Source organism: Neopelma chrysocephalum, unplaced genomic scaffold (assembly GCF_003984885.1).
Source record: "Neopelma chrysocephalum unplaced genomic scaffold, ASM398488v2 Primary Assembly neopelma1_24, whole genome shotgun sequence".
In the NCBI taxonomy this organism is placed as follows: Eukaryota; Metazoa; Chordata; class Aves; order Passeriformes; family Pipridae; genus Neopelma; species Neopelma chrysocephalum.
The window spans coordinates 7,999,114-8,017,454 of NW_020897693.1; the positions used below are offsets into that span (position 1 = coordinate 7,999,114).

Consider the following 18,341-nt stretch of genomic DNA (forward strand, 5'->3'; position numbering starts at 1 on the left):
TACAGACATCTGGGGCAGTCTCGTGTGTAGGCACAATAGAGAGAGTCCAAGAACTGCCACTTTTAGCCTTCACTGCATATTCTAGATGATTTTGTGCAGTGCCCATATTTAAGACTGGATTTCCTTAGGGCAGCCAAGCAACAAGCCTGGTTGATTATCTGAAAAGTGTATGCTGCGCCTGCTATAGCTAAATTAATGGTTGGCAAAAGGCTAAAAAAGAACAGATTAATTTGAAAATTAAAAAGCTAGCATTACAGTCATTTATAGCCAAGCTAAAATTAGTGCAGTGAAAAGAAAATAGGAGATGTAGGACACAGAATTTCCCAAGTGTGCTGTGGGCTTGCTCCTGGCTGGAGCTGCTTGGGCACACCCAGCATTAAGCCCTTGGCAGGCAGTACTTGCGGCGTGAGGATGAAGAGCGCTGTGTGAGGATGAAGAGCACTGTGCACACACAGCTGGGCCCATCTGGAAAAACTGTTTTTGATTTTGCGCTTGGTAGCAAGCCAGCTGTGGCCAGGTTCCTTGAGGGTAAGCTGAATAGTCATTCACAGATGTTTCAGGATAAAAAGAGAAGGCTGGTCACCACAAATAAATTGATTTGCTGCCGTAATCCTGCTCAACAACATTCTCTGAGGGGCTGGATCAATGTATCTACACGCACGCACTTGGACCATTGGCACTTGGCAGGGTTTATGAGCTCAGCCTGGGCGCTGCACTACTGCCTTTACATGCCTGCTGGACCACAGCTGGCTGGTGTCCCGACAGATTGGGCTGTGGGCACGGCGGGGGCTGCAGCTGCCTGCATTCAGCCACGGCAATACACCTCGAGGAGAATACAGCCTTTGCTACCCTCAGCTTTGCAGGCAACAGAGAACAATGGCAAAGTCAAAATATGCTGTGATTACATGTTGGATCGTGATTTCTTCTCACGAAGGCCCATCAGGCCGTGCCATTTCTAGTTACATTCACAAAACCACCTTTTCAGTGTCTTGCCAAAATTGCAAAATTTAATGGGAAGGAATCTGCAGGAAGGCTCCTGCAAGAGTGATTCATCCCTTTGGCTTTTGTATATTAGGAAACAATCTTTAGATTCATGATCACAAACTGCATATATCACAAGGTCAAAGTTTCTCTCAGTGCAGAAGAGGAACAGACTATAGAACTCTCTACCTTAAATGAACATGTTCCTAAAGTTAAAGAAGAAAACACAACTTTTTGCTAATTTCAATACCTGAAAGGTCAGATTAGTACCGTAAAGGATTATAATTCCTGTCAATACACTGCTGTTTAAGCATTTTATTTTAAAATGTCCCTTTCATGTGCCATTCCTCTGTACTGCCAGCTGTACATATGCCTCCTCTGACAAAAAGGAGATTTTTCAAATGCACAAGAGGTGGTTAGATGCTGACAGTAGCCTGCAGCACTTCAAATCTCTCCTTCTGAAATCCAAGACTGAAAACTAATTCACAAACCAAATGGGATGAAACTGTTTAAAATATTTAGTCACCTTGAAAAACAGCTGATAGAGATATTCTTTCTATAGTGCTCAGCTCAGGAAGGATTTAATTGTATGTTGAAAGCATACCATGTACCATGTATTTTATGGGAAAGAGAAGGCCAACCTCTGAGAGTAAAAATACGAAAAAATTAGCTTTGGCCACCATCTACAGCTGGAGCAAAAACGTGATTTCAGCGTTGCCAGTGTGTTTTTATATTAACCACTGTTTGCTGAGTCCAACCGAAATTCTCTATTTTTAGCCTTTCAGCTACTTTCAGATAAAATTCCTGCAGATAGGACTAGCTGTATAGGGCAGATAACATACAGCTCTGAAACCACAGACGACCTCATGCAACTGCAAAGAAAGAAGGGTCTGTTACTTAAAACAAGGCTAAAATTTAACCCAGCTATACTAAAATTATACAGGGAGTGTTTTACAGTCCCATTAAAAGACATAAAACAACAGTCACTATAAATTCACGGTGTACTTATTTGTAGGGATGTAAAAAAGAGTAATTAATAACCCCCAAACAGCTTATCTCTGAGCCAGTACAACACCAAAGCTTTCCCAGGCTCACTGGAGATTTTACAAATAGCACTGAGAAGCTGCTTTAGCTGTCATTGGAGAATTATTTGTTCAAACTGAAAAGTCATCGCTCTCTGTCACAAGTCACAAGACATTTTCTAGTGTTCCACACTTTTAGTTGACATTATGGAGAGAAAATAAATAAATGTAGTGCAAACTTTCTGGAAAGGGCTTCTATGTGTAAGAACACATACTAACCACAGATCCGAGGGAGCACTGCACAGTGATTCTTCTTTGTGCTAAATGCACTGTACCTTCCTCTATTCTACTTCACCCTTTCTCTGTGTCCCTCTATATAGCAAAAGGAACCCATTTCCTTTGAAATGCCATTATTTCCAGTAGAATGAAGTACAGTTCTAAGTACTCTCATTTAAGTTTATCTGAAGTATTTGAGGAGAAATGCGTAAGGAGCGGGTATGTCACAAGTGAATCAACACAGATCAGGGTGCTCAGTTTGCATTCCCTGGAATGTGTTTTAGTTTACAGAATATTTGCTGGATATTTCTTCAGAACAAATTCTTCATGAGGTCATCACAGTTCCAGTTGTGAAAGAAACACTCTGAAATCTCCCTTCCTCAAGAAAAAGTTTCAGTCCTTAATAATGAATGAACAGTTCAGATACATGAGTGAAATGATGCTACAGTAAAGAAATTCTTCCACTCCCTCACCTAATCACTGTAAGAGATCAGTAAAGGATTCAAACTATTTCTCTTAACTCTTCCTTTCTTTTCTTAATACCAATATAGGCAAACCTATATTTTTTAAAAATGACATAGCCTGTACCTGTCATCTAATTTTTCAAGCACAGCCAGCATTGAAATAAAGGGTTACAAAGCACTTAACTGTTAATTCGCGATTATAGAACAAGTCTGATTTTTCTGGATTCACATCACTTGAAAGGAGAAATTTCATTTGTCATAAGGAATGAAAACCAGGACGGAACAAGGTTTACTATTTCTCTCTAAGGAATTGTAGGTGGACTTATATAAACAACAGAGCAACGATCAAAGGGAAATCTTAGGGACCATAATATACTGAGGTATTAAAGGAACAGAGCCTTTTATCTACTGTGAAGGAAGGAAGCAAAGCATTGAGACATATGTAATATATGCAATTAAAAATAAAAAAACCCAAGAGAGTCCCAAAAAAGACTGAAATCAATTAAAGTCTGTTTTTGTCTTACTCTGTTAAAATTACAACTAAGAACCAAAAATGCAATCTACCACAAAAATTATGCTCCATCACCTGGAAAAGCCATGCTTTCAACTCTATTTTAAGCTGAATTTTCCTCCACATCCCATGAAATAAGCACTGTTCGATCACAAACCATGTCCTCATTCACTGACAGTTCAACTGAGGCTTACCTTGTCCTCCACTCTGTTCAGCCTGGCACCAATCGTGTTATTTCCTCGATCTTTGCTTTTCTCTGTGGAACAAGAAACATTTTCAACTTAATATATGGTGGTATAACAAAATAGCAGCTAGCCACAACAGGGTGTGTTTAACTAGGCCACCAACACTGTGTAACTGAATACCTTTGCCAAGGTGATAGATCTATTCCTTAAAAGTAGGTTTTATTTCTTTTTATAGCATTGGCCCATGCCACAGCATTTAATAGCCCTTAAGTTTAAGGCATGTTCAACCTTAGTTTTATGCTTTAACCAGGGAGAACAAAAATGTTCCCAATTAAGTTAATATTTTAATTGCCACTTAAAAATAATCTGCCATTACACAAAGGACTCTACAGTCAACTCGAAATAACACATTTGGTGACATGTTATCTTCCCCCCCCCAAACTATGTAGAAAATGAGTTTTCAAATGACATAAACAAAGAGATTTCATTAGCTAGACTTGTCACAAACAAATTTAGTCCTTTATGCTCCTTTTCCAGTCTCTTTTCAAAGCTACCAAAGATCTATGTGGATATTACCAATTTCATAGGAACTCCATAATCTTAGCAGACCAATTTATTGAAAATATGGTGAGCCTCAGAGAGACTAGAGCAAACATTTCAAAACCTTCAGTGAAGGTAGGTGCTTTAAATATCTAAATAAGAACAACCCTAATTTAAAGGTGTTGATGACTAAATATTATTGCCAATGCCTAATCCTCAGAGCACAACTGGTTGACACTGTTTAAAAATTTGGCAATAAAATGAAAAGTATTTTAACAAGTATTTTCCATTAATTATAACTTTATCAGATTAATTTTAGACATGTCCTTTGTATTAACTTACCTGAGACAGAGATAAAAAGAGATGGCTTCCCTATGGACTGGTCCAACCTATAAATCAGAAAGAATAGTTTTTATTTTTTTATTAGCTGAACCAGCATCTTCACTTTCTCTAGCTGGAGCAGGGAGGCCTCTTCACAAACAAGCAAAGTGAAGTTCAAATAATTCTGGGTTTGTCCTGTAAGTGAAGTCATTGCTTTGTGCTAAGAATAGATTAAAACTAAAAAAATAATAACAAAACCGGATTAGACTTAGATTGGTCTACAGTTTCTTTAACAACTGTAAAATTTCACCATGCCCATCACTTTTCCACGTGATCAGCATTGTTTCTTCTTTTCCTTGTTCCTCTGCAGCTTTCTTGCTGCATCTATCTATCATCTCTTAGTTTGCTCTTAAGTGCAATTCTACCAGAGCTGGTGAGAGTATGGCACTCTCTAGGTATAATACAGCCCCTACCATACAAAGATTTGACATATAGTCAAAGCTAGCAGGAACTGAAGTAATACATGTACGTCCTAATCGTTAGATTTTTAAGCTTTTTGCCTTTACCTCCTGCTGGGAAAAGAAAATTTTTACTCAAATGCCAATTTACATTCACTAACTTTGCTCAGTCCTACCAATATGGTACTTTCAACACCATCAGCTTTTTGTCCACAAGCCCCAGTCACTGCCTAATTTACAAACATCCTTCTGCTGCTGTTTATGGATACCAACACTGAATTCATGGACATACCTCCTCTGTAACTCCTTGATTCGCACCATCAGGTTGAGGTGACCTTGAGAATACTGCTCAATAACATCTCGGACATCATAGGGCTTTCTAGCTTGCTGTAAAATAAGAGACAAAAAACATGCCTTTAAGCCACAAGGATGTAGGAATGGTGTGTGACAATGTAGATGTTTTTGAGGAGTAAACAGTAAGTTCTTTTAACTCCTTTTAACACTGTTGTTATTACAACTGTATGAGTTATTTTGATTGTTGCCATGATCACACATTTTTGGTGATTTTGACAATTCTCATTTCATCCACCTTTTTCTAACTGCAGACCTATATGCCTTTCAAGAGATTATCCACCAAACTGGAGGCCAAAAGAACTTGGAAACAAAAGAAGTTTATGTGTCACTTTGATCAGAAGTCTGTGCTCACTCTAGTTGCTTCTGAAAACAAGGTTCGTACTCCTTGGCCACTGAACAATAAAGAGGTCTTTCACATGTACAAGCCCCTGTTCTCAGTCAGCAGCTGAGGTTCTCAGTTCAGGTCTTACCATAGGAAGGTTAAAGCACAATCCTTGCTGAAGGTGCATGACTGATTTCCTCTTCCAGAAAGAGTGGCTGAGCTTTCAAGGCTACTGGGAAATACTGGTGCAAGGAATGACGAGGGAGAAAGCCCTCTGTCTGTAATTTGAATGGCATACATGGGAAAGACTTAATCTGACCTTAGCAATAAAACAACTTTTTTTTAGAATTAAAGATAAAGGCAATACTATTAACCTATAAACACCAAGACTAACTGGAAAGCAAGTGAACAAACATTTCAGAGTACAGGAACAAATTAAAGATATCTTAATCCTACGACTAGAAACTAGAGTGCAATCAGTGCCAGAACTGTTTAGTTCCCAGCACAGGAAAGTCATGGACCTGTTAGAATGAGTCCAGAGGAGGCCACAAAGATGACCAGAGGGCTGGAGAACCACTCCTATAAAGACGGGCTGAGAGAGTTGTGTTGTTCAACTTGGGAGAAGAGAGGGCTCCAGGGAGACCTCATTGTGGCCTTTCAGTACTTGAAGGGGGCTTTTAAGAAAGATGGGGACAGAGCTTTTACAAGGGCCTGTAGTGAAAGGATAAGGGGGAATGGCTTCAAGGTGAAAGAGGGCAGGTCTAGATTAGATATTAGGACGAAATTCTTTACTTTGAGGGTGGTGAGACACTGAAACAGGCTGCCCAGAGAAACTGTGGCTGCCCTATCCCTGGAAACAATCAAGGTCAGGTTGGAAGGGGCCCTGAGTAACCTGATTGGTTGAAGATGTCCTTGCTCATGCCAGGGGGTTTGCATTAGGTGACCTTTAAACATCCCTCCCAACTCAAACTATTCTATAATTCTATGATTTCTGATCCATTCATTATGCTGTCTACAGATATCCTGTAGCTAATTTCAAAGTTTAGTGAAAACCTTGGTAACACTGTTACAACTTCTCCTTTCTTGCTGTTTTTAGAACAAGCAAAAGAGTTTACAGTGGTAGCTTCTAAGATACCAGAATCTGGATCCCATTTGAGGTCTCAGAACTGTTCTGTCATCTGTACTCCAAAAGCAGATGTCTCTGCACTGCTTTATCATCACACACTGCAGGTTTTCCTCAATTCCATGCCACAAATACCTTCTTTTCTAAGCCAAAGGAAAGCGGGATACAATATAAAAAACAGGCTGTGGCAGTCCCCTGTGCAGTCCCCTGCACCTGCCTGGGAGGTAGCTCCCACATTTCAGGAATCATTACTTTAATAACATCACTTCATCAGAAAAATTATATTTCAATCAGCCAGATTCCTGCAAACCTTGCATAAACATGATATACTCACTAGTGGAAGGCTAAACAGGAATGGGAATTGCTTCAATCTAACCAAGGAGCACAGAAGAATTCCCAAGAATCCCCACTGCTTACACACATATAAATCGTAACTAACATCCAAAAAAAAGAAATATGGTTCAATGATGGCATAAGCCTGTAAATCTTTCCTTGGACTAGTACTGTGAACATGATGATATTAAAAAAAAAGAAAAAAAAAAGAAGTGTTCTAGATTATTTTTGCACTGTAAATATGCAAGTGAGAAATCTGAAAGATGAGCTTGAAAACTCCAGGTTAAGAAAAGCTGTTAATTCAGTAAGAACAAAGATGAAGAGCTTTCTCTCGCCACCTCATACTCTCACACAGGAGCCTGACAGTAGACAGAGTAGGTATGTCTCTGCCTGTTTATCCTTAACACAGCTGTTTCTTTCTCTTTTAAACATAAATTGAAAACCTGGAGTAAATAGAATTTATGAATAAAGCTTAATTTCTGAGTATGATAGGGTATTTAATAGTCAGTACTGATTTTTCTGTAATTACTTCATATTGAAAGCTGATCTTTCATGAGATAATACTCCTGATGTTAATTTTTTAAAAGGAAAAAAACCTGCAGCAGGCAATGAATGAGTATTGAAGAAACAAAAGTAGAAGCCAGCCCCACAGCTTTCCTTTAACTCTTCTCTTCTTTACTTTTGTTCCTCTGCTAATTAACCAACACTAATGGCAAAACTCTTCTTAAATGAGTTAAAATTTCCCCCATATATGAAAGTTTGCAAAAGGCACAAAAGCCAATGCCAAATATTAAATGTGCACTACTGGCTGTTGCTGTGCGCTAGTAACTGGATGGGCAGGGAGGCATACCTGGAAAGGGAGAGGGGAACATGGGCAAGGGGAATTTCTGGGAAATGTAACCAAATAACAGTCAAAAAAAATGGGTAGAACATCCTGCGAAGCACAGGACACTGAAGTACATTGTTTGGTACAGCCCAGTATGGAGATTAGAAAAGATTACGCACACAATTCATGATTCATACCACGACAAATGAATTACGTAAGATGATGAACTACAAGACTATAAATGTAAGATTTTCCAGGGACATTGTAACAAATCAGGCAACAGTTATGTCATCAGTAGAGCTGCAACCTGTATTTTTAATTTATGCTATGTATAGAACATTTGCCATGGTGAAAGACATACCACAAGTTAAAACTGTATTTTAGAAGGAAATTAATTTACTTAACAGGAAGAATTTACATGTAAAGAAAGTAAAAAAAAAAGATTTAAAAATGACAATGGGAAATCAGAACAAATTCTTGGTCTCTGGATGTGTGATGAGTATCACAGTTGTATCCATGTTCATAAGTTTTAAGACTTTCAGAAACTTTCCTAATTGGAAAACAAAGGCTATTCTTTCATGAATCAAGCTAATGGAATAACTGAGTATGGTGATTTTCTTTCTGAAATTCAATTATAAGGTTAGGCTGTGTCAAAGACATCTGATTCATAACAAATACAGAAAATTGATTTTTGGTAGGTGGGGTGAACAAATCCTAGAAAACAATTAATTTCTAAGTCTACTTTCCCTGTAATCTGTAGAATCCTTCCTTAACCATAAGCCATTCACCTTAACTGATGCACAGGACTTGTGTTGATTACTAGTAGAATGTGATCTTTTGTACAGAATTTGAAACAGCCTACAGACTTTATGAGACCATAAACACATCTATAAAAAAGGTATTAATTCTTTATAATAGTATGCTGGGTTCTTACATGGGTATCATCATAAGGACTATATTTAAACCCAACTTTGAAATACAGTCTAAATTTCTCCCTTGCTTTTTTAAGAGGAAATGATACCCATTTGCTTCACAAAGACTTGCTTTTCATGTCCTTTGAAATTCTTTGTTTCCCTGTTTAGCTTTTCTTTATTTATTTTATTTAATTTTTTTTTAAACAGGAAGGCTTTGCTTTCTAGCTGGCTTTTGTCCTTGTGGTGCCATCACCCTGTGTTATTAACTGATCTCTTAAAAAAATGTATCTAGTCAAATTTAGGCATACAGGTGTGTCCTGCCAACAGCTGGTATAGTTTAAGAACCATGCTGGGTTCATGCTGGGACCTGTTTTGCAAAATTTTCCTCTTCCTCTCCTTCTTCCTATGGTGCCCTTCTCAAAAGCTTCACAGGCATCTCTAAAAAGTACTCCTTTAAAGTGCTGGCCTTGCTTAATGTTCCAGCTAATTTTAAGCATGAATAGTCCAATGGACTTCAGATGAAATTCGGTTGTGGGTTTGTTGTTTTTTTTCCCAATAGTTATTGGAAGAAAATATCTGATTTTTTTTAACATATATTTCACATAAACACAAAGCTTAGAAAGCAAATATCTACCAGAAAACAGCTACACAGACCCCTTACACTCTGAAAGATACATCTTCTGCTTTACCTTAATTTCAGATATTACATTGGTCTGGTTATTAGAAACAGTACAGTCATTACTTGGCACATGTTTAAACATTTTAATTTCTTATGATTATTTTATGTGCATACAATAGAACAAAGCAGATTTACAACATACTTTTGTCGAAAGAATAATGGCAGTGGTTATCTCTTTAATTACTGGAGAGATTTTCAAAAGCACCTTGTGGCTTGAATTTCAAGGTGACTTTGTGCATTAAGTTACTTAAGTGCTTTGGAAAACTGTACCTTTGGTGCTCTCCAAATTTTTAAACTCGGTCATAACCTTGTATTCAGAAATTATGGAGGAGTATCAGATACCTCCTTACGTTCCTATTGGGAGATCCTGTTTCTGACAGAAACAGCAGCATATCACTTGCACACAGGAGTGATTTGAGATACGTTCTACTTCAGCCAAACTGACATTTTTAGTTCTTTAGTAACAGCTAATATTGATCGTTCAGGAAGAAGAAAGACTGCTAAAGGAGGATGAGAGACAACCTCGTTGAGGGATTTTGTAGATGGCCAGGACCAGGTCTTTTGCAGATCCAAAAGTGAGAGTACAACTGAGAAGCCAGATTAGCAACCGAGATACTGAGCACAAACAAGTTTTAAGTATGAACTGAATGGTCCCATTCTATTCAGTCAAATGCTTTTTCAGCTTCTATCAAATCATCTGCCGCAGGGGAGTTTCATTTATTTGCCAGGTGGATAATGTTGCACACAGTGTTCAGGCATTTTCAAAATCTGTTTCTGACAAATACCACTTGGGAGGCAGATATACAATATGTAGATTTCTTGTTTCTAAGCAGTTTAGTTAATTCCATGGCAAATATTTTATGATCTAAATTTATGAGAGCACTGATCCAGTAATTACCACAGTGCAAAGGATCAAAATCAAGTGAATAAATTAAAGTTAAATGGAACTGGCCATATTTAGGCAATTTTTCACACAACAGCAGTAGACACATCACTGGAATGGGCTACGTCCCTTGCCAAGTTACAAGTGCTGGCCAGCAAGTGCGAAAGAACTTCAAAACAAAATGACTATAAATATTATTTTCAAGTAGTCTGGATATTGTGCCTTACTTAACCTTAGTCTAATAATAAAAATAGGTGAAATGTGATAGCTGAAAGTTTCTGAAACTGCTCTCTTCAAGAAAAGCCTGGTCATTGGTGATTTCTGCCTAAATGGTGATTGTATGAATACATTATACATAACTGAAAAAATTTTCTGAAAAGTTTAGGCAAGCTTAGCCATAAATTAGATCATGAATTTTAGTAAAAATGAAAGTATTCAAAGTAGAAAATTGTTAAAGAATTCAGACAGTGCTTCTAAATTTCAATAAGGAAGTCAGAATCATGGGTTTGAAACAGCAGCTAACACTGTCTTACAGATATATTGGACTGCTAGTCATCATCATCACCTTCTGGATCCTAAATTTTGTGCCCTTGAAATTTGAAGGAAAAAGGACACCCTCCCTTTTTGGAGGGTCTAGATTAAGGGTGGGAAAGCTTTTTGGTCTATTGTAAGCAGTAGTGGAGAGGTCATATATGAAAATGGATGTGGGCCATTAAGACCCGCTCTTCCTTTACATTTTCAGTTGTGAAGCCTGTTCTCCAGAGATTATCCATTATTCATTAATTTTAAGCAAAGTAATATATATATATATATATTCACCTGGTTTAAATCAAGCTGAAGGCTGTTAACGTGTTTTTACTGGATTAACCAAAACTGATTTTTAGAAAGTTTGCAGTCATAATTTTTTATTCAAACCAGATAACAAGGTTAATTGGCCGCTGTTAAATGCTTATGGCAGCACAAGATGTGCAAGTGAAGTGGCACACAGGAAAGGTATGTCAGTGAGGGTCAGAGGAGTGAAGAGAACGAGTATCTCATAAACTGGGAAGGAGGTCTCCTACCTATGCAGAGGGAGAAGGGAAAAGAAAGGAGACACCTTCAAATACACTAATAAATTTCCACCCTAGTTTCTTATCAGGACTTCATTATCATTGAGAAAGGGACAGAAACAAGGCTGAGGTAGTATTTTAATCTCTAATCCTACTGACTCGGCATGACAGCAGCACACAGCTCAGAATTAATGGAGACATACGAGAATGTTTGCACTGCGAGAAAGAGACAGCGATAACAGAGGGTTAAGGGTCAAGTCCATTAGCAGAAAATAACATTTTAATTCAGACTGCATTTCAGGAGTTTAGCCTATTTCCAGTGCATCCACAGTTGACTAACCTGCTGCGAAACAACCACCCTATTGAAGGAGGGAGAGAATAGTGGGTGTAGCTCACCATTACTGAAATGAATTGTGTTAGTCTCTCTTAAGTTTCTAAAAGAAACGATGAATCAGGAGAATAAAAGGGTTTATTTAGAAAAGGAGCTTTTTATTCACAACTCACCTGAAACTTTTTCTTTGCCACAAAGTACTGCATCCTACGAATCACCTTAATTGCAGCGCGGTGATGTTCCCGCAGCCTGTGGGAAAAACGAGGCAGGTGAGTGGGGTGAAAGAGCATCTCCACCCAGACAGTAAATATAACAGTCTGCAGTAAATGCTTCACTAACACGTGAATGTGTAATGGAAGCAGTTGCAATTACAGCCTGGGAGCACAACACACCATTATATTGACCTTCCTCACCTTTCAAGAGGGCTATAAAAACCCAGGGTTTTATCTGACCTATGCTGGGTTTACATACATTTCACAGGTAAAAGATGTGTCCACATAACCTCTACTCACATCTCCCAGTTTCATTTTCACAAAAAAAGCCCAAACTCTCGAGTTCCTGCATATTTAGACACGAACAGTTTTTATACACAGTCACTCCAGAAATCCAGCTTTTAGTTTCGAGGTTTGTTTATTTTGCGGTGTTCTCCCCCAATTCCTATACAATGTTTCTTCAATTACAAAAATTCTTTGTTTTTTCAAAGAATTATTTTAAAAAAACACTTAGAAGATTTTTGAGTTGCTGACTCCCTAAGCAATCCAAATGATCTAGTGGTAGCTGGATACAACATCTACATACACATGAATTCCCAAATTGAACTGTAAGTTTATATAAAGACAAAATAATCTGGAAGATCTTTAAAAAAACAAATGCATTTGCATATGAACTGAAGCAGAATGAAAAAATAATAATTTTCTCTTTGTACTTTGAAATAACTGATTTCCATAGTGTCTGACATTATTTTTCAAACAGTGCATTAAGACAAACAGATATTCCAAATTTTTCAAAGCTTGCAAAAATGATGCATTTTCCTTCTTAACATTAAAATATCAAATCAAACATTTAACTTGTGGCCATTATTCACCTTGCTCATTTAATTACTCTTATCAAGATGTGCTTCAAGGACATTACAGCACACTCCTTATTTCCTTTTTAAGTGCATGAACTTCTAGCATTTCTAACTCTCATCTCAAACAGACTTCCAGTGATGGCTTTAGGGAGTAGCATCAAAAGCGGAGTTAGATATTCTAGACGTTTTATCCTTATAAAATTATTATTAGTAATACTGATAGACCAGCATATTGAGATGTCACTTTGCAGTGCTTTCTGTCTGTATTGAACCTGACAGCATTCATACTCACTAAGGGATAGACAAGTCATAATTAAGTTCTGTACAAGTTCATACAAGTTAGGGTCTTTGGTATGATATGGCATGGTATCACCCAAACCTCTTCAGCTAAATATAACCTGGAATTTTAGCAAGTATTCAGCTGTTTCTTCACAACAAATCTCCCCCCGCAAACGAAAGTTCTGTATGTGCAAATGGTGGATGCCTGTCCTCTGAATAGGAATAGCTGGGGTGTTCCCTTTCTGAAAACTCACACGTTTTATTAGGAAAACAGCTTTCTGCAAAGCCAAAAACAGAACCAAAAAAAGCCATCATTTTCTACTTGTAGCTATTGTCTCTCCGGTGCATTCTTTCTGTTATATAAATTGTTCAGATTTAGCAATGGCAGAAAAGATTGCTTTCTCCAGAAACAGGATAAAATACACTGCTTTTCAAGCTAGTAACATACACCTTTTCACCACATGTGAAAAGCTCGCTATGCCTCTAAATGTATTCATATAAATTGACTGTACCTCAATAATTATGCACCAAATCTGCAACTGGATCTGCACAGGGAGGCTCTTCTCTCTTAACACCTTACTGAGATGTCTTATAGACACTGTCTTCAGGCTCCTGCTCCCACAGATCTGGCTGCAACATCATGGTTCGAGTTATAAAAATGGAAATCTGCAACTCCTGACTGGAATAGCTGTGTGTTTGGATCAATTCCCAGTGGACAGTTAGCCTAATGCTAGTCCACAGTACCCCCATGCTGCATCATTCTGCTGCTAGGGACAAAGACAACTTCCCCAAAAGCCAAGGGAAAGAAAGTGTTTGGGTTTTTACGTTCTGCCTCGTGGAGATGGGAGCCAAAAAGGTAAACGCTGCTTAACTTGCTAGTAAATATCAAAGGTGTGATATCATGCAGCTATACATCCTACAAATAAAAGCGCACAAAAACATCTTTTGACAAATAGAAATATATTTGAATGGCAATAAAACTGCTTGTAGTATTTTGATTTATGCCTCTTTTCCTCTGGGGTGTTCTTCACAGTCCATCATTTCTGAGTAAAATATTTTTCTTTGTGACAGCCGGTCACTAGTAAAGCACACCAAATCCCTCATTTTCTATCTAGAGGACAAGTCTCATCTATGGGAAAGGCAGCCAGATAATAAAAATGATATTTGCCATTCAGTAAAATAACAAAACTACACCACCAAAATGATTTTCCAATGCAGCTATTCCACATCAATCATTTTTCAGTGCTGACATGAACTTCCACGCCAAAAAGGAAAGTTAATATTCTCATTCTAATCCTTCCCATTTCCAGCTTCAGTAAGAAACCTTACAGTAAGCTTGTTTCTACTTATACTGTAAAATCTAATTCTGCACAACAGGCTGTCCCGATTCCCCAAGATTAAATGCTTCTGCAATGAGGGAAGGGAATAAAGGATTTAATTAGTAGCCAAGGTTATGATTCACAGTTGTTTGATCTCTTTGGCAAACTGGTAACAAATGCTTTAGTAAATTGAGAGCTTAACCATTAACTGGTGATATTTGTTTGTTCAGCCACTTGTGACATCTCTGAATTTCGGTTACCGAGGCACTGTCTGCAACCTCTGGGCACATCCAGCATGCTTAGATGGTCAATACATTACCACCCTCAGTTCCGTGAATGCTTTATTTTTGTTAGGAGTGTGGCAGGAAATGACCTCCCCTGAGCATGCTGCCAGAGCAGCAGGACACCTTCACGGTGCACCCGTCCCCACAGCCAGGAGGAGAAGCCCTTTGGAGAAGCACTGCTGTGCACAGGGAGTCTCTGATGGCAGCATGGAAGCAGTTTTTAGGGATTACTGGGATACTTCAGAGAGCCTGCCTGTTCAGTGTAGCTGTGTGAGCTAAGCTGTCTCGCAATCGCAATCCCTCATTTTTAGATGTTTAGTTTTGCCTAACTTAGGGAGAAAGCTAGTTTGATAAGTGCATTAGCAACAGGGTCAGCAGACGTGGCTTTTGCTCTTTTGGCAACAAAGCTGTTTTCCTCTCCTGAGTATTCATGAGGCTTTGAGCATCATTGTCACCATACCCATTAACCTCATAACTGACATCTGAAGGGATTTGCCAAACACCACTTGAGTGTTTCTAATAACCAGCAGCATATTACCTTAAAAAATAAAATATACAGTATGTCTCTAAAATCAAGCTAAAAATTACTGTTTCCAATACCAGACAACACCCCAGCCGGCACCTTTCCGAAGAAAAATTGCCAATACCTTTCACTGGCAACCAGTAATTTTTTCTCTCAATAGGACATCAAGATCACCTTAAAAATAGCACCTGCTGTGTGACATATCTCATGGATTTAAACTCACAGAACTAGATCTAGAAGCCACCAAGGCAGCTGTAACATTCCCTTAGGAATGTTCCAGAAGGATGAAGCAGGATTACCAACAACAGAAAACTATGCTAGTGGTAACAGGGCCAAGAGATTAATGCAAACCTGCATTATTTGCAGGTAATACACTTGGTCTGCTTTATTTGTGCACTGAAAAAACCTGTTGTGGATGACGGCACTATTCGAAGCATAAGAAACGAGGTTAAAGAAACACTGACAACAAAATTAAATGGATTGATCATACACATTTCAGAAGAATGCCTGACAGAATAAAATTAGTAGAGATCCTTAGTTTTTCCTGCCTCCTTTTGTTGTTAGGATACTTAACCTACAATAAGTCATTGAGAGGAAACCTGATCTCTTCATTAGTCCATCAAAAATCTGGATTGGAATTTCACTTAAGGAAAACAAGCATGACGAAGAATTTTATGCAATTCAACAGACATTCTCATTCAGTTGGAAAATTGTTACACATTTATAAATGCCCCAAACTGTTGTAATTGAGATATTTGTACATTTGACTGCATATTATTAGTTTTTCACAACACAATCAGTCAAAACCTTAATAAATTTCCCAAGGTGTGGCTCATTCCCCAGTCCCCCACTCACCAACAGCCACAGCGAATGTCACCATTCAGCCAGCACCCACCTGCCTTCTTCCTGCAAGGGAACCTGCAGGGCCACCCCAGAAGAATGGTCTGGGACAAAGGCTCAGATTTCTTTTTTTTTAAACCTTTTTATGAAAAAGGAAGTAAGCAGGTGCATGGTTTGGTTTTTCTATGATTCAAGAAAAAAAATAATTTTCAATTAAGTTTTACAAGATTAATCCCCATTTTGAAATATAGAGTTCTTTCAAAAGTATAATAAGAAAGGAAAAACAAATACTAATTAGAAATATTTATTGTCCTTACAAAGCATCTGAATTTTCTATCCAACCCTTAGTAATGCCATTAGAAGTTTGTTCCCTTTTTCATCTCAGGAAGGTGTTGTACATATTAGTTTAGTGTTAACAGAAATATTAAAGCAACAAGACAAAGGAAAGGTGGTGCTAATTTCCTATTTATAACACTTGCCTTTTTGTTCATGTGCAGAACATTTTATTACCAGGACCGTGATGTCTGGCACAGACCTCCCAACATACAAGGACACTGATATTATCGGAGTTAAAAGGTCAACTCTGTCTATTCAGAATGAGTTTAACATGAACGAAAACTCAGTAGGAGAGAGCCACAAATTTATAATATCTTTTACAAAATGCCCATTTCTCAGTAAACCTAACACTGATTTGAAGTCAAGCTCAGTTTTCAAACCTATTTAAATTCTCTGCAGTCATCTTAAATTTCTGACTTGGGACAGAGTAAAGTATTAGAAAGAAGGCTGAAGTCAGTTGGCCTGAAGTTTTTGGCACTAATCATTATTTAGATTTGAACTTTATCTTTAACACATCAGTTTTTAATCATATGTTGTGCATGTGAACTGAAGTATTTTTTTCCATTCAGGCACTGAAAAGCGTTCCTTGTCACAGAATCTGGTGGATGAGATTCAGAGTAACTACATTAAGCCATTTCATTAGTGCATTTAAGTCTAATGAAATCTTTCATCCTTAGTCCTCCAGGCACTTTAGGTATAGAATTTGCTGTGGCTGAAGGTTATCCTGTCATTCTCTGCCCATTACATTTGATGGGAATCTCTCCGTACTGAGCGACATTTTAGATGCTGTAAATTGGAAGGGATTAGGTTGCATCGCTCTGTATTCTGAAATAGGAAATGCTTGATCACCATACCCAGGAACAATATCAGAATCACTGATTTTTTCAAATGATGTCAGCTACCCAGCTTCTCCTTTGTTTTGTTGCCAGAGTTTGGCAACTGTTGTTGGCCACAAATATGATACATTAATTAGAGGCTCTCAAAATAGAGCCTGGCCCATAAAGTATGATGACATTTGAAGACTGAAGTTTAATTAAACTGAAGTTTAATTAAATGGGCTTAGTGATTACACAGAATTATAGAATGGCCTGGTTTGGAATGGACCTTAAAGATCATCTAGTTCCAACCTCCTGCTGGGGGCAGGGACACCTTTCACTAGACCAGGTTGCTCAGAGCTCCATCCAACCTGGCCTTGAACACTGCCAGGGATGGGGCATCCATAGCTTCTCTGGAACCTGTTCCAGTGCCTCACCACACTTAAGTAAAAAACTTCTTCCTAATATCTAATCTAAACCTGCCCTCTTTCAGTTTGAAGCCATTCCAGCTTGTACTGCCACTACAGGCCCTTGTAAAGAGTCTCTCTAGATCTCCCCTGTAGGCTCCCTTCAGGTACTGGAATTTACATAAATACTCCCATACATTTTCAATGTATAAATGTGTTTATTTTTAACATTCTTTAATGGACCATACCCTCTGGAGTTCCCATCCATTCATGAAAGCAAAGTTAGAAACTAGTGACAAGACAATGAAATGACAAGACAAATGAATTCAGCTATCCCCCATAGTCCTCACTGCCAGGGTCTTCATAGGTTTAAATGCAACAGAAATACAGAAGTAATAGTTACACATAGAACAAGGAGAATCACAAACAGCAGGCAAGGCAGATTTTTAAAACTTCTTTGGTCTTAGCATTCAAAGTCACTCTAGTAATTATTGGCAAACAAGTAAACTGTTTATGAAACATCTATGTCTATTGAACTCCTATTCATGCTTGTAAATTGGTCATGATGCATAAGATTTCATTAAATGCATTTGTCCATTTAAGCAATGAATAATTCAACAACAACAGCAAATTATTTTTATGAAGACATTTGATTAATAATGTGTATAGAATAGTATGTTTCAAGGGTTTAATTTTAAGAGTAAGAGTTTCTTTGACTTAAATGCACGTCTCATAACATTATTTCTGTTCCCTACCTCAGGGAATGCAGGGACTGACTTCCATAGGAATACCAGTGGTTCTAGATCAAAAAATTTCTCTGCAAGAGTAATGTCAAAGTTACTCTTTTGGTCAACCCTTCGGTTAGTAAACAATTTGATTACTATTTACTAATTGTGA

At 38.0% G+C, this 18,341-nt stretch overlaps 1 protein-coding gene across 2 annotated transcripts in view; it reads right to left on the reverse strand.

Moving 5' to 3' along the window:
* Positions 1-18,341, reverse strand: part of KCNQ1 (potassium voltage-gated channel subfamily Q member 1) — a 338,092-nt gene that overhangs the window by 100,237 nt on the left and 219,514 nt on the right. For both annotated transcript variants that reach the window (XM_027701999.1, XM_027701988.1), the window contains 4 exons: positions 11,746-11,821; positions 5,051-5,145; positions 4,322-4,368; positions 3,449-3,510 (listed from right to left, as the gene is read on the reverse strand). In XM_027701999.1, coding sequence (XP_027557800.1) covers positions 3,449-3,510; positions 4,322-4,368; positions 5,051-5,145; positions 11,746-11,821 — 280 coding nt within the window. The remainder of the gene's footprint in view (positions 1-3,448; positions 3,511-4,321; positions 4,369-5,050; positions 5,146-11,745; positions 11,822-18,341) is intronic.